This window comes from Argopecten irradians, chromosome 10, assembly GCF_041381155.1.
Source record: "Argopecten irradians isolate NY chromosome 10, Ai_NY, whole genome shotgun sequence".
Taxonomy (NCBI): domain Eukaryota; kingdom Metazoa; phylum Mollusca; class Bivalvia; order Pectinida; family Pectinidae; genus Argopecten; species Argopecten irradians.
Genome location: NC_091143.1, coordinates 29527213 through 29544922, shown reverse-complemented (window position 1 = coordinate 29544922; position 17710 = coordinate 29527213). Strand labels below are relative to the sequence as shown.

The window sequence follows — 17710 nt, the reverse complement described above, 5'->3', positions numbered from 1 at the left end:
CATTTTCGTCAATGATAACTATCAATTCGAATTGTAAGCAAACATGTGAAATATTGTTTTTTTAATTAATTTTAATATAAAAGCAAAACACAAATTGCCTGGAACACATGGTGTTGAAGCACTCTTTGTACGAGTGGATTAAGTGACTGTTCTCTGCTGGCTCTCCTTACTGGAAGATAAACAGAAAGTATTGAAAGTAGCACATATGTCGAACTCTTTACCAATAACTATGTAGCAATACATATGTTTAAAGACATTACACCGCTGACACTGCATACTAGTTAATTACGTATGCATATGTTTGCTTTTGTTTGATTGGCGCACCGTCCATGTTCAGAGTCATTAAGGACGGATCAGGTTTATGAGTTGAAGGAAAGTCAGAATATCCCGAGAAAAAGTACGAACAGTTAGAAACTGACAACTGTCCCATATGTACGATGGCCCATATCAGCCGACATGGCAACTGCTTTACTAAATAAAACTGCAGTTTCCTTTTGTCACAACCTTTATTTTTTCAGTAAAATACTGTAATTGTTTTCTTAGCATACCGTCTTTGTCAGCTCTTAGATTCAACAACTGGTTCAAACGGAACGCATCGCCTGTTATCGAGACTGAGGTGATCCGAGGTTATGCGGGAAGACGCGATTTTTTGCTGCCAATATTGGTTCCAAGTGATCGCCCCATAACAGAATATTTCCGCCTTTTTCGGTATTATCATACAATGATAACGATATATTTAGTTGTTGAGAATAATATCAGTGTTAATATAGAACAATATCAGTCTAGACAGCGAAATGAAGAGACTTTCCATTACAGTGGTGATCCATAAAGCCTTTTTTGTCATAAAATATCCCGACATTTTTTGTGTACCGTCTTCGAGTCCTGATGGTATATCTCTGTCTTTATCATGATGTCACAATATATGTCCATATCATTGTAAAATGATGGTAAATGCAGACTATTACTATAGGAATTCAATATCGGGTATAACATGTGAAGAAATTACACGGATGTGTACCCCTTCAATGTCAGAGCAAATATCGTAGTATACACAATACAAAATGTAAAGTCACTTGCGGTACCCGCGCTGTTTGATTGACAGCTGGCGATCTGTCAATTACCGGAAGGTGGGTCTAATCGACGTCAAATCGTACTTTAGCCACATCACTTTGGTATCTCGAAACCCCTGTATTTGATATTAAGTTTACTTCAATACATTAACATTATCTTAAAGAATATAATACTCGAATCGTTCACAACCCATTTTCGTCAATGATAACTATCAATTCGAATTGTAAGCAAACATGTGAAATATTGTTTTTTTAATTAATTTTAATATAAAAGCAAAACACAAATTGCCTGGAACACATGGTGTTAAAGCACTCTTTATACGAGTGGATTAAGTGACTGTTCTCTGCTGGCTCTCCTTACTGGAAGATAAACAGAAAGTATTGAAAGTAGCACATATGTCGAACTCTTTACCAATAACTATGTAGCAATACATATGTTTAAAGACATTACACCGCTGACACTGCATAATACTAGTTAATTACGTATGCATATGTTTGCTTTTGTTTGATTGGCGCACCGTCCATGTTCAGAGTCATTAAGGACGGATCAGGTTTATGAGTTGAAGGAAAGTCAGAATATCCCGAGAAAAAGTACGAACAGTTAGAAACTGACAACTGTCCCATATGTACGATGGCCCATATCAGCCGACATGGCAACTGCTTTACTAAATAAAACTGCAGTTGAGCACACATTGGTGGTGATTGTCAACTGCTTTAGTAAAAAAAAACAATTGCCAACATGTTTTGTCATTTTACTCGTTTGGCAACTGCTTTACTAAAGAAACTGTCTTGTCATCCTTACGTGAGGTCCATATCAGCCGTTTTGGCGAGTGTCTAACTTTTGAGACAATTAACATTCCACACCGATATCAAGCCGAGTTTGACGCCGTACAGGTGTGACCTTTGAAATCAAAATTATGTTTTACGACACTTTACCAAACAAAGGCGATTACAGTTATATACAAATAACATAGCCATAGGTGGTAAAAAGTTATTGTACGGTAAGTAACGCTAAATAATTTTGGAGCCGGATGGGGAGAGGTTACATCCCTAGGAAGGGGGACAACCAAATGATAGCTAGATTATCTCCCCTTAGTTTCAAACTAATTCAGACATGTAGTAGAGACACAAAAAATCGAGCCAAATTTCTGTGATTTTTTTCCAATATACTAGGGACTGGTAGCCAGTCTAGGAGGGAAGCAATTTCAATGCAGACATCACCCAACATAAATTTCTCATTATATGCCCCTACCTAGGGAAAAACCAAATTTTCACATAATACCTGATATTATTAAAGATGAATAAACAGGAGTATTAAATTTTATTTAACGCATATATAGTTACTTCACAGAAAGCCTATTTTCATTCAAACGTCAACAGTAGACACAGATTGTGTCACCTACCAATGATTCTACCAAGAAAACTGTCGTAAAATATCGTTTTGGTTTCAAAGGTCATTTAATCAGCACACGTGTACAGCGTCAAACTCAGATAGATATCGGCGTAAGAATGACAAAACAGTTACTTTAGTAAAGCAGTAGCCAAACGAGTAAAATGACAAATCATGTTGGCAATTGATTTTTTCTTAAGCAGTTGTCATAAGTCACCACAAATATGTGTACAACTACAGTTGAGTAAAGCAGTTGCCATGTCGGCTGGTATGGGCCATCGTACATATGGTATTTAAGCTCCTACCGAGATATGGATGTTTTCTGGTAATATGTCGGAACATCTTAACTACTCGGTCTCAAAGGCTCTAAATATATACTTGGCTACTAAAGTAATCAAGACATATATATACGTTTACTTTTAGTGTTTTGCTTTTGAGACATGCGCAACCGATGCTTTATTCCATTTGAAGCACACCGCCACGGTTTTGTCGGGATGCAATTGATCGATTTTAACTTTTCATTTTGAAGTAAAATAAGAAGCTAAATATTTTTAATGGTGGTGTACGTGTAAAGTATGTAACTTTTGCTTCTGAAGAAGGCCTATTTTCAACTATGCCTGTTTTAATAGATAAAATTGTCATTTGTCGGCGGTGTAGCACATTCAATTGGTATATGTTGGTTAAGCGTACGTCATTAAAAGTAAAATTCAAATTCCTCTGAATTATGCAATGACATGTTGAATTCAATTGGTATATGTTGGTTAAGCGTACGTCATTAAAAGTAAAATTCAAATTCCTCTGAATTATGCAATGACATGTTGAATGGATAGAATATTTCTTTTTCAAGCTGCAAAACATTTGACTTACAAGTTCAGGGCGGGGATCGATGATAATGTCATCTATCGCTACGTCACTTCCATAATGGAGCAATGCAGAAGCTTCAAATATCAGCTGAAAGACAAAGATTGGGGTTAGATTGACACTGACAGGTTGTTCGCGTCAAAGGCCTTGCCCCCGATCGATCCATGGCATTCATTTATAAAAAACAGGGGACCTTTAGGCCGTAATGCATACGCTAATATGTTATTAGGTTGACTTATATTTCACAAAAAGACGGAAGCCCCTATCCTTTCAAAATTTTCCCAAACGATGGAATCTCGCGTATTAATTTGTCTTTTCTCGCAATTTTTCATTCTTTTTTATTCCTGGATTGTATAAGTCATATGCGCACAATCTCTCCCAGGGGTCATTGCGGTCACCACATTCACGAATGTGAAATCAGCGAATCGCAATGAACTCTGGGAGAAAATGGTCATGAACATTGTGTTGATTCCTTAAGTACTCAAAGTATGTTTTTCGAATAACTCAATATTAATTCATTAATTAAGTGCTGTTATTTATAAGTAATTAACAAATTTATCACTTTCTCTGAGTAATTGCAGAAACAAAATAAATGCAAAATAATGATAAAATCTTTTTTTTACCTGCTGCCCCTATTGCATGATCGTAAAAGGCGACTAAATTTAGGATCTTATCTTTTCTCTTCTTCCTAACTGACTTTATCTTTCCTAATGCCTCCCTTGGCACCGCCTCACTTTTGGCCTTGAGTTGAGCGTTCGCCCCTGTGAGGAAGGCTCTGGGTTCTGTCCCCTGGCCGAGACACACCAAAGTCTATAAAAGTGGTAGTTTCTGCTCCTGCTTAGCGTTCAGCATACAGGGAGTGGGACGACTGGTTCGCCCGTTGTCAGTATAATGTGACCGGGTGGGGTGTGTTGCTTGGTGTCTTCGGCGGCATGCTTCAGTGATATAGCACTATAAAAAGGGCAACAGTTCCACTATACAAGAAGACACAACACGAACGTGCCGCAGTCTCCCAGTACACTCACCTCGCACAACATACACGCGGCACACCGCATGCATGGGAGGCCGTCCTTACATGACCATAGCTGTTAATAGGACGTTAATAAATCAAACAAACAAACAAACGGAATACATTGCTTGTGCCAAATCGAATGATGTCTCTTATACATCACAGCTACTCCTTAATAGTATCGTAATCGTGGTTTGTGTTTACCTTAGGAATGTAAACGCATTACCATTCCTTTTTTAGTTTGTCCATTTTTTAAGGTATAGCATTAACGTCACAAAACACTACTTTTTATTGTTCATTGCATGCATGGTGAGGGTATTTACTGCTGAAATTAGCGAAAAAAAATAGTTTTTGAAAACATCTTAGAATGAAAAACGAATTAAGAAATATATCTTTCAATGCAATCTTTGGTAACAAATTCTCAAAATTTCTTTAACTTGCAGACGAAATAATGTGTTTATATGCAAAGGCCACATGACGTTAAAGTGATGTCGTCTATGTTCATTAACGAAAGAATTGTATCTCTGTTAAAAACTGTGTCTGAATTACCACTTTTCTTCAGTTTCTTTTTTCATCTGCGGTATCTAAGTATATTCTATCAGACTGTTTTAGTAGGTCAGGAGTAAGAGTGAAACCTTAATACTGTCGTTAAGGGCTGCAGTACAGCTGGTGAAAATGATCGACAGATTTGACGATACTGGTCAGAACAATCACGAGACTAGCGATGAGTGAAATATGGGTTCCGTATTCTGAACATCTTGACCAATCTATTTCTGACTGGTCCTCACGTCCAGTAGGTTCTTTATTATTAGAGTGTCTGAAGGCTTCGACTATCGCAAACCGCGTGAATCCAGACAGAAATTAAAGCTTATGAATAATTATCTTTCTGGCTTTTATCATTAAGATTCTTTCGAGTGGTACGAAACCTCCTTCTCCATCGCTCGTATTTCCTTTCCAGAATCCCAACTATGTATAAGGATTCATACTTGTTGAGAAAATAACAAAATTAATAGCAAAGATCGAAAATGGTACAAAGGGAGAGATGGCGATAATTAAGTTCGAGACTAATATGGGCGCCGATAGAACAGTACAATACAACACTATACAACGATATGATCAAACTACTATTGCAATACATACTATAAACAAACTTAATTTCGCGGCAACTTAATTTCGCGGTTTTTTTTGGTTTTTTTCTTTGTTTTTTGTTTGTTTTGTTTGTTTGATTTTTGCGGTTTTTTAAGGTTTACCTAACGACCTATTAACAGCCAGGGTCATTTAAGGACGGCCTCACATATATGCCATGTGTTGCTGTGTATATGGCTATATGTTTTGAGAGACTGTAGTATCTGCTTTCTGTGTCTCCTTGGAACACTGGAACTTTTTCCTCTTTTTATAGTATTATCTGTTTCCTTGTGTTAACGTTGAACTAATGACTCTACTGTTTAGTGTTCGATCACTAGAATCTACTCCAAAAGACATCGCACAGTAAACGTTAGATTATAGGTAATCAACACATCATATGGAAACCAACATTCGCCCCCTTTTAATGTTTTGACAAACCAATATACGCTTGTGTTTATTGATTTTCTCTAGAGCTCCCTGATATTTCGAAATGTCAACAGGTGATCTCTACCAGCGTTAAGAGGCTTAGAGAATGATTGATTTACAAACTAGTGCTAGAAATTAAAACACTGATTTCTTTGGATAATGCGTTTTTTTCAAATCACACTCGTTTTTCAAAAAGCTCGTTTACTTAAGAAAACTTGCCATTAAACGTAATGTGTTAACTTCGGGTTCAGTATTTGAAATGTGTTAACTTCGGGTTCAGTATTTGAAATGTGTCAACTTCGGGTTCAGTATTTGAATTAGGAATATACTGCTGTAAGTGATTCGTCATTTTAGCAGCCAGTGGTAATCTATGCGATTCCGAAAATTCACAGATTTGTGTAATCTTACATAGTAAGCACTGTGTAACTACAAACATGGATTTTGTGACGTGATATATTTTAGTTTATTTCACTTTCATTAAATTCTCGCGAATGTATACGCCCGCGAAAACGGAAAAATTGATAGTTACAAAAAATTCACTTTAGAGACAGCGCAAACAATTTGGCAGCTGAATTAGTAAAAAATGTCAACGTTGACAGCAATTTAAAAAAAAGAGCAGACCAAAATCTTTATACCTGATATCTACCTGGGTGGAGGGTAACTTCTGCCTTTAGCCAATCAGAACTCTGTCTTCCATCCTTTGACCATATCACAGTTTCCGTCGTGCCAATATCTCTTTTCATCAACCGAATATGTCCAATTCCCACCCCATTCATATGGTACCAAAACGTCATCTTTGTTGATGTGAACACGGAGATGAGCGGGCTGTAAAGATGTGCTGACCATGCTGGTGTTTTGACCTCGTGACCCATAAGGAGAAGATAATGACCACCTAAAAGATCAATTACGTGGAACACATCTCAAATGTGTTTTAAAATGGCAGACTGTGCTTGTAGGAAATTAACAGAGTATGAAAGCATCATTGAAAATAGATAAAGCGTTAACTGTAGAAGGGCAACGTAACAACGTTCGGAACACATTGGTCCAAACTAGTGGACTATGTTGATGATAACAAATCATATAAGAAAGGTAACAGTTCGGAACACATTGGTCCAATCTTATGGACAATGTTGATGATAACAAATCATATAGGAAAGGCATCAGTTCGGAACACATTGGTCCAATCTTGTGGACAATGTTGAAGATAACAAATCATATAGGAAAGGTATCAGTTCGGAACATATTGGCCCAAACTTGTGGACATTGTTGATGATAACAAATTATATTGGAATGGAATCAGTTCGAAGCACACTGCGTTGCTATGTGATTGGATCATTTATGGCGAATATTTGTATGAGTGCCCAATATATAGATCAGTATATCAGACTTCACCACAAAATGGGTTAGATTTCTTAAAGCAGGAAGACAGTCCAAATGTTTCAACATATTTTTTAAAAGAGGTCAATATGGAAGGCATGATAGATCGAACATTTTAAAGTAGCTATAACATTAACGTACTTCCGGAAGTATGGTCTACACTAGGACCGGAAGTGTGATCAGGAGATGACCCTTGAACTCTATGCCAGTCCAGCTCGTCTGAGGTTGATTGTTGCCACATGCACATCGACTGGTCAAAATTGCAGTCGGGAAATCGTCCTAGATAAAAAAAATTGTAAAATTTGTAAAACTGAAGTGTTTATTGTATTGGGGACAATTAGTTCTCTAACGAATACAAAGTTACAAAATTGTTATCAAGCCTATCTTATCAAACCAAGAATAAGGAAACAGACTTAATTTCAAAACGAAGAAAAGAAATAAGACTTAGCCAATGAAAGATGACGTAACAAAAAGTTTCATCATTTATGATCGGCTAAGTCAAAATTTCAGTATAAGATTTTTAATGATCCTGGAGACAGAATCTCTAAAACCAATTTTCATTAGAAATACAAATCTGTTTCAGGATCATTTCAACACTCTTTAGATACTATGTCAGTATGTTGTACATCCATGTCTAACAGTTTCTCAAATATTGGACAATTCGATGTAAATGTTTTCATCAATCAGAGATTCCCATTTGCAATAATCTTATAACTGCTATTGTTTGATAATGCCTGTCTTTGTTTAAGTAGGTGTTAAATATGATGCCATTATTTTATGGGCAAACATTACCATGTTTTCTCCAAACAGTATGCCGTTACATTAACAAAAAAAAACTTAAACAAACGTACACATCAATATGTACCCACAAAAAGGGGACACTTTGATATACAAATATAGAATTGATAGAACTAAGGAAATAATAATGCATTCGGACGTAGGGTGTAATTGAATACCGTTATAACAAAGAAGTTTCCTTGAAAAAAAATGGCCCTTGATATAAAAACAAAATGTGTATCAATATATCATACCGCCATGTACTGGTCCTCTGGTCGTGTGAGCAATGGACACCGCTGTCAACCCTGCAACTTTTGATGGGAATTAGATTTAAAACATCCCACTCAGATATTCCCTATTTGCTTACTATCAACAAATTGTTTACGCCTGCGATATGATTTCGCATATTCCGTTGGCGAATTATTTACAAACAATTACAGTAAATATGAATCTAAAACTCACAAAAATGTTATGTTATTTATATGTCATATGTAATAAGAATGGTTAATGTCCAAAAGTTTGACGTTTTTCTTTTACGAAATGATATTGCTTTAATTGAATTATAACTCATACCATGGAAACAATATATACATACCCATAGGTTCAATATTAACTTTGATATCATCCACTGCAATTATTGCACTATAATGGTACTTCGCACTGGCGACAAATTCAATCTGTAAATAAAACAAACTGAAATGCTACAGAAGAAATGATTAAATTTACGCAAATATGACAGATTGACATTTTTCTGTCCTAATGCGATCGTCTTAATGTAAAATGAGCTTTGACTGCTCTTCAAATTTAAATCGGTTTATATGCGACGTTCCGTAGGAGTCGGAGAAGCCAGAAATTTGAAATTTAAATCCGACTTAAAAGATCTTTGGTCTGTAAAACACATTTATTTGATTAAGGGTGTTTAAACTTTCAAAAATATTCCACATTTTAAATTCCATTAAATTTCAATATTTTTAATGACATGAAAAAAATATATTTTTTTTCTATTGCACTGTAATCTGTCAATGAAAATTCATAATTTATAATTTCAAACAATATCAACGCTCTTTTAGATAGCTGAAGAATGTCGTATGCTGAATATATTTAATTTTGAAGTGTTTAAATTTTGCCCTTTCGTTAAGTGGTCCAAGTTTAGCTAATCTCAATTGTTTTTTTAGATACATATATTCATAGAGACATGCTCAACATGTGAACTAATCTAATAGCGTCATTTTGATGATGCATCTTATTACTGTAGTTTTTACCAACCTGTCTTAAACGTAGGGCTGTACATTTACAATATTGTGATGATTTTATCCATGAATTTTTAGCCATATATAGAGAATTGTTCTTATCGAGTTTTGAAAAAAGTCTTCTAAAACGTCTACAATTGTCATATAGAACACAAGGATAGGTCCAAATATATGTATACTGTAACTATTTCTAAGATCCTGCGATAAAATTCACATCATCATGTCATTCCCGAAAATTGAAGTCATACAGTTCATAGCATCAGAACACATTCATATAAAAAGAAGAGTAAAGAAGGCAAAAATACAGAGAAGACCATTTATGTTTAGTGACGAGGGACCTACCACCTGTGTGTGTATATATCATAGTTCACGTGACTGTCCACCCACACGTGATACTACAACAACGCAATCGTGAGACACAGCCTAAATATATCATAGGTCATTGTGTTTCTCTGATATATGGAAACTTCGAACTATTTAAATAAATTGTACTCACATTTGACATTAATTCTTATTTTAAGTTTGGTTATGCAGTTTACGTAACCAAACTTAAAATGAATTTCTGGAAATGTCTAGTAAGGGAAAGGTAATCGAGAATGTAATGTTTTGAAACCTTTTACTAATTGTTGGTGGGAAATTCAACAAGTTCTATTTAATCTTATGTAAAAGTTGATCAATATGGTCAAACTTTCAAATGTTCAATTCCCGCGTTCAAATATTAGACATGAAAACAAAATTTTAATTGGACAGTGGCAAACATAAACATTGTCGTCTATAGAAATTCATTCTGCATTATCATTAATGTTGTAGAATTGTAATCTATGAAGACTGTTATTATTGTACCGCCACAATTGAGATGGATTTCACCAGGTGACAATTTTCCTTAGATTTTTTTATTTAGACGAAAACAAATGGTGACGTGGGAACAAAGACAACATGAGATTAAAAAGATAAGAACCGTGCAATGTGACCAGGAAGTATATTTCTGTCTTCACAATGGCAAGGTTAAGGTTAAATGTCAAAGTAAACTGATAAACACATACAGAAACAACTTTGACCTAAATGCAGAGTTTCGTACTTTATGACCTAGTAGATATCAGGAAAACAAACAAACATAACAGAAAACTTGGTAAACTCTTATGAAATTCCTCCTAAAATCGTTTGAATACCAATTATTGACAAATTTGGTTATTGCATTTGAACGAATAAAGGTATCAGGACCACATATTTTGTCATAGAAAAGGGAACCGCTTTATGGATGTTGGTGTAAAGTATGAGGAAGGAAGTGATACCATTTACGGATCAATTAAGAATGTATCTCTTTAACAAATAATCAGGTTAAACTGGCAATTTCACTGGCTTTTCTTTGAAAACTCAGTGTGTATCAATTTTTATCGTTTAATTACTTTATTTGATTTTGTCTTGCGTTTTCGTTCAAACAGCATTGACCTACAAATGAATTATTAAAACAACACATGTTTTATTTTGCCATGGATTACTGCAAGGCATGCATGGTACAATGTCTAGATTGAAAATAATAAATTTAAAGCTTCATGGTCGCAATACCGCTGTGAAACATCAATTTTTTACTTCATTTTCTCTTAAAATCATGAAGTTATGCAATTAAGAAATGACGTCATAATCAATACCTTCCACCGAGGGCAGATAACTCTGTGATATGCAAATTCGGAATATATAAAGGATTTTCCCTTATTTTTATCATTTAACTTACTTTTTCAACAGACATGTCTAAATTGAGTACAGCCTGAATCCAATCCGGTCCCTGGCGGCCATGTTTACTCCATATGGTTCTTCGGTCGCCATATTTGTTGATGACTAACACCGAAAGGTTCCCTATACCCACACCATTCATATGGTACCAGAACGAGAGTACGACTGGATTCGTTAGGTAGAAAGATGGGCTTGACAAAATGGCGACGGACTGAGGGCCCCTACTCTCCTCTCCCGAAATGTAAACATAACTGCCATCTGTTATAAAAATAACTTCTTTAGAGTTATATAGAGGCAAGTATTTGATACAAAGTTTTCAATACAAATCAATGGTAAAAACTGAAAGGGTCAATAGCGGTTTTTATAATCCTGTTATGAAATTCCGTTTCAGATTCATCAAAAACAAAAACGAATAAACGAATTTTATACATGATCTGAATCTTTCCGTGTTCTCGTTGCCTAATACATGATCAAATGGAGTCAATATTATCATTATGACATCACCATCGGGTAAATGAAATTATATGATTAACACCATAAAAACCGTAAATGCTTCCCCAAAACTATACTTCTCTTGAAATACAAATTTCAGAGCGGTTGATTATTTTAAGGTTTTGTCCAATATTTTACCTTTTTGTTAAGATTGAAAAAATACATCTATGAGCATATATCAGTGATATATTTTGATAAAGAAAAAAAATCATCAGAGTTATATCTCACTTCCGGTGTGATCAGACAGTGGACCGGAAGTCCTCTCTGGAGACCGACCGGACCTTTCACTCCAAGAAAATTGGTCTCTGTTAATCTGCAGCCAGCCACAAAGCCCGCTGTCGAAGTCACAGGTCAGGCCTTGCAAACCTATTACAAAAAAAAGGTTCTTTGCAAAATACTGTTTAAAGATTGAAATTTGTGTCGACCTGAGGGAAATTATAAACTAAATAATTCATCCCTTGCTCATATGATATGTGCAGGTTTTTAACTGTGATATTCAATTGTCACAAAATACAAAGCTTTGATTGAGTCGGTGACTACTTGAATAAATAAAACGAAATAACATGCAACTAATTATATATATATATAATGATGGTAAGTATATGTTCAATAAGTAAATAGTAGGGCTAATTTCAAAGTCCCTTTTTAAAAGTTTTATGTGTCGTAACTGGGGCGAAAATCTTGACATTTTTTCTTCAGTAATCTAAATAGTTAAAAGCTATAAGGTTTGATGAAACAAACTCTGAAAATCGTTTAAATTGTTAGACAACCACATCCGTTGGTAAATTGCGGTGAACAACATATCAAAATCTTCTTGGTTCGTAAATATGAAAAAATCGGCACATACAATTTTAAGATAGACTATTGAATAATCATTCTTTGACATTTAGCATTGCATAACGCTTAAAGTTATATGTGCCGTATTTTTCATACTCACGAATCAAGATAAGATTTTAATATGTCATTCATCATCAAAAGTTACACACATTTTGGAAATTACTTAAGGAATAGATGCTTTTTTGTTGAGGTTATGAGGGTATAATGATAATGGAGCACGTATAAATTATGTAACCCCGGCGAAGCCGGGTTACATAAAATTTACACGGGCTCCATTATCATTATACCCTCATAACCTCAACAAAATAAACATCTATCCCTTATATTTACAGTTTTCCAAGTAAATGAATATTATTTTTCCCGCGGCAGTTGCATATTTTTTTTCTATTAAAATACCCATATTTTTTCTCTCCCGTTATCGTCAACGAATTCGATTGATCAGCTGATTGGAATCGAGTCATTCATATGTTCCCGCCAAAAGTAGGGTCATGACCTTTCGTTGCTACGCCATCAACTATCCACGAATCACCGCGCGTGTTGTGCTAACGTTATACACTGATAATGATAATACTAGAAAGCATGGTAATTGAGTCCATGTCAGTGCAAACTGTAAATATAGTACTTTCAATGTGTTTGTTTTAATTTAGCATATACAAATAAAAGCCAAAAATTATTTTTAGCAGTATTGCCAAATGCTCATCTATAGTGAAGCGAAATGCGTACCTACGGTCAGACAATGAAGAAAAATTGTGCTCTAAAATTTCATGTCACAATTTTACAGTTTCATCAGTAATTGTAAAGTGATTCCTGCATGAAAGTTTCAATCTAAACAAATATATGGCATAAAAATAACAATTTTACATTACATAATTTCTGTGTTGTAACTAACGTTTCTAAGGCACCTGAAGCCATTTAAGTGATTGTCACGACTTAATTCATCAAACTTTATGGTTTTCAATAGATTAATGAAGAAAAATTAACATACCAAAATTTTCGCCCAGTAACTTTAAACATTCCGTACCCTCTATCTCAATTCGAAGACTTACCTACTACAAAGAAAATTAGCACCAAACTACAAGGAATGAAGACGAGATGACACGTGACATGCATCATGTCGTGCACTATCTATGTTTAGGGTCACGTGGAGATAAGTAATGTCATATTCAGGACAGAAAGTATCCCTTGAGGTCTTTGTTCCGTCATTTCACTCAATTCACAGAGCCCCTATTTACAAGGACACCAGCTGACCCAGTAGCCATGTCCGCGGTAATAAGTACTTCACGATAATAGAAAATATCAGTTGGATTTCAATCGATACCTTCAATTAAAATCAGGAATCGAGGTGATTTGCTAATAAACGTTTTGTTATTCTTCCCCAATAAAACTACATTTACAAATGGTTAAACAGTTACTTATTTTTGAGATTTTTATAGTAATAAATATATAGTTTAATGCATAATTTTACAGATTTGATCAGGGTCCTTGTTTCACAAATAATTAATACATAATTTCAGTGCTCTATACGTGACGTCACTACCGCGTTATTTACAATGTTCTCGATTCGGAATAAACTGCGACTAATAGCTTTGAAAAAGAGATTTTATGAATAAGAGTTAATATTCATGATAGGAAAAAAACGACGTGTTCCTTTCCCTCATTTTCTCTACACAAGGAAAACAAGTGATGTCCCGGACTTTTTGATAAATTGGTATTTTATTGTGTGCTATACGAAAAATGGCGTATGAAAGGTTTTTAGATTTGAGGGTTTGTAGGTTTCTGATTTCATCTTGTCCTAGTACTGATTGATAAACAATCTGATAATATGTTGTATAGTCATTAATCTATAATCAACATAAGTTAATTAAGTGATCGTTATCATATTAAAGCATTGTAATAACCCATTAAAACCCACAGGAAACAAAATAAGGGTTTTAATTGAAAATTTGGAAAAAATAATGATCGGGAAAAAGGCGACTAAATTAAGGATATTATTTTTTCTCTTCTTCCTAATTTTGTTCTTCCTAATGTCTCTCTTAACACCGCCTTACTTCTGTGAGGTAGACTCTGAGTTCTTTCCCCTGGCCGAGACCATCAAATGATATTAAAGTGATATTACTGCTCCTGCTTAGCATTCAGGATACCGGGAGTGGGGCGACTAATTCGCCCGTTGTCAGTATAATGTGATAATGTGACTGGAAGGAATGTGTTGCTTAGTGTCTTTGGCGGCATGTTTCAATGATATAGCACAAAAGGACAACATTTCCGCTATACAAGAAGACACAACACGAACATACCACAGTCTCCCAAACCCAAATATCCAATAACAAGTTCTTGGTATCTCAAGAAATTATTGAAACGAACTATTAACTGGGTTTCAATTGAACCTTTGAACAAACTCATCGGTCATCCTTATATTGTTGAACGAAAATATGTGAGTGTTATGCAAATTACATTTTTAGTAATATTTTTATAAAGAAAAAATTGTTAAGGGGGTGTTGGGGTGTTAGAGGTCAATTTCTGGTTACCTTTTTCTAGAAAATATTATTATATTGCACTAGCTTATGCTAACAAAGCTTATACTGCTTTTGTACGATCTTATCATTAATATCAAAATTGATCTGCTTCTGACAACAAAGCAGAACGAATAAAAAGATTTTATTTCTATTTTCAGTTCATTTTCTTAAAGCACAGTATATCACTTGAACATGCACTTTGGGTTGTGATTGCAATGCTGTTGTAAACAGTGCCTATGGGAAGTTGGTATTATACTAACAATTTTCTGTAACAGGGGGTGAAAATCACAAGAAAAAGGTTAATGTTTTAAAGACGATATAGTACAAGTCTTCGAACGTTGTGTTCACACTCGTGGTCCGATATCGATCGTTGGGCTTACGAGTGATTTCGTTGTTGCTCTTAAACACACGCTTCTCCTGCCTTATCAGCCCAGGCGGTGAGATCTTACCGTGACCAGGTATAAACATTCGTCTTGTAAATCTGACACTACAGCCAGCTATTACTAAATTAATCAGCATTTAGTGGGACATTTTCACATGAAACAGATAAGGTGTCTTACCAATCCATACCAGTATTACGTCATCCCACAACAAATCATTCTATGGTTAGATTTACGAGTTCTAGATTATTTTTATTTTATTTTCTGCCAATTAATTTCCAGACAACAGTGCCATTTAGCATGCAAAATATTTTATAAATACTACCGGTGATAATTTAATATATAACTTTTTTGGTAGATTGTAGTTTAGTAAGGCTTTTTGGGATTCGATTTTTAAACCATCATCTTTTTTTTCCAATACAAATGTTTATGTTATCGAGGAATATAATGTTCAATGGTAGAATAGCTAATTGAAGTTGACTGAATTTTTCATTGTTTTTACATTTAACAAAAAATTAGGTTTGAGGATCGATTTGTAAAACGAATTTTTGAATCAGCAATCTTTTATTTGACGTTATTTGTTATTTTTGTACATTTTTCTTCGTTTACTTTTTTTTAATTTTAATCAGACTTGCATGTGACGGCCATTGTTAAATCCGGATGTATCGTGCTGCGTTCTAGTTTGTATCAAGAATTTCCGGATTTAAGCAGGACATGTTAGTGACTTGTTCGATCGTTAATAAAATCAATGATGACGTCATTGAGTCAGCGTTTTTGTTAACCACCATATCCGAACCTCGTGTGTCTATATATAACCTATTTCATGTACTTGTTACGTCATTCCACTTACGCATCGAATCATTTATCCTTTAGATAAGAAATTAAATCCTTGGTGTTGTAGCCAAGCCTAAACTTTCGACTGAAAACGGACGATCTATGGTAGCGAAGCGATTGTTATGCATTATTCTAAACTGAGTGTGACGTTCGTGTAACCAAAAGGTTGTAATGGAATCGATGCTCACAATACCATACAGCGGAAGTAGTCAATTTGTTTGCTGGGTTTAATATGTTTTAGAAATAGAAAATAACTCTATTTAAACTTCCACTCTATGACTTAACAATTTTAACCAGTAAATAATTCTTTAAAAATCGTGTTATATGTATCCTATTATCCTTATTTAATCTTACAGTACATGAATGAGATCATCACAAACTGATCCTATCTAATCAAACGAAAACAGCTTTAGAAAGTTGAAAAAAAATTGAATGAATCATAAAATAGCTGTTGTATTTGCTTGTCTGATGTCCTGTAATTTGTCAGGTCATATTAAAAATACCAGCCAAATATAATATGGTATACAATCTATAATTAGGGAATGACGTGAAGCATACGTTTTGTTCACTATCCCTAGCAAAATGTTCATTAATAAAAGACAATGCCTTGTACGAGATAAACAGTGGACATTGCACAAGGGTCCAATATCACTAACATTCCTAAACTTTTATTAATCCTTTATCTTTAAAACATAACAGAGTCTGAGAGTAAACGTGGAATCTAAACTTAAAGTGCCTACCTTAAAATCTGTAGTTCTTAAGTTCAGAAATTCCTTAAAGTTAATTAATGTTCATGAAACTAGGTCTAGAAGTTTCGGTAGAGAAAGCATAGTTCTCATTCTCAAATGAAAATCCGATGATTTTTCCATATGATGATTTTAATCATAACTGTTTAATTTATAACTTTAATAAGAAAGTTTTCCCTTATTTAGCAACAGCAAGCATCTACGAAATTGAATATCTCCATCAGCTGTCGACATTTGTAGGGAAAATGATAATTAATGAAGCAAAGCATATATCGTTGTACATACATATGCGCCTTTTGAATTAAAGCAAGTTAAAAACCAAATGCACTTACCGTACATTAGATATGTCCATGTTTACACTATTCGCCAGTGACTATTGTTATGAACTTTCTTTTTTTCCTGGTCGTTTTCTCCCCTAGTAAAGATTATTTTTTCTGTAAGTTTCGTGAATAATGCAAACAGGGCCGACGGTGCCTTGCTCATTTGCTTCTGTTTAACAAAACGAGCAGGCTTCACAAAATCATCCTGTTTTGTAAGTATAAATGTTTAATACGTTTTTCCTTTGATATAATGCAAGAATCTAACATTTAACGTCAAGGCTCCGCAAATATACTTTTTTCTAACACCCGTAGAAGTATTTACATTGAATAGTTTATGGTGCCGTATGATAACGATGATAGGTTTAAGTGTATGTGTCCGGTTTTATTGCAGGTGAGCTTTGTGCCTGAAATATATTGCAGGTGAGATTAAAGCTAAGATACAAATAGCCTGAACAAGTCAGTCGTTATCATTACAAATATATGATATTGAGAGCATGAAAGGCGGGATTTACGCACAAAATGTGCGGAAGTATTCAACGGTCAACTATGTTATCTATAACATGTATATCATC

General features: G+C 34.6%; 1 protein-coding gene across 3 annotated transcripts; it reads right to left on the bottom strand.

The window, feature by feature from the left end:
- Nucleotides 1-31: 31 nt before the first annotated feature.
- On the bottom strand, nucleotides 32-17528 carry LOC138333594 (thyroid hormone-induced protein B-like). Of its 3 annotated transcripts, none has more exons than XM_069282060.1 (9): nucleotides 13392-13491; nucleotides 11737-11874; nucleotides 11018-11274; nucleotides 8631-8712; nucleotides 8290-8346; nucleotides 7400-7537; nucleotides 6517-6773; nucleotides 3328-3411; nucleotides 32-169 (listed from the first exon to the last, which is right to left on the bottom strand). In XM_069282060.1, exons 1-9 carry the CDS (start codon nucleotides 13456-13458, stop codon nucleotides 167-169), a joined length of 1083 nt encoding a protein of 360 aa, XP_069138161.1. In that variant the 5' UTR covers nucleotides 13459-13491; the 3' UTR covers nucleotides 32-166. The 3 variants fall into 3 exon arrangements, with proteins under 3 accessions (XP_069138161.1, XP_069138163.1, XP_069138160.1); XM_069282062.1 differs by lacking the exons at nucleotides 32-169; nucleotides 13392-13491 and adding exons at nucleotides 1313-1430; nucleotides 17151-17528; XM_069282059.1 differs by lacking the exon at nucleotides 32-169 and adding an exon at nucleotides 1313-1430.
- Between the last annotated feature and the right edge of the window lie 182 nt (nucleotides 17529-17710).

What these genes read in the sequence shown, in the direction of transcription:
- LOC138333594 (XM_069282060.1), bottom strand. Translation starts at nt 13,458, where the DNA reads ATGATGCATGTCACGTGTCATCTCGTCTTCATTCCTTGTAGTTTGGTG. An exon ending in GCTAATTTTCTTTGTAGTAG is followed by an intron (nt 11,875 to 13,391) that starts GTAAGTCTTCGA and finishes TTTTTGTAATAG; the next exon opens with GTTTGCAAGGCCTGACCTGT. An exon ending in TAGACATGTCTGTTGAAAAA is followed by an intron (nt 8,713 to 11,017) that starts GTAAGTTAAATG and finishes TTTTATTTACAG; the next exon opens with ATTGAATTTGTCGCCAGTGC.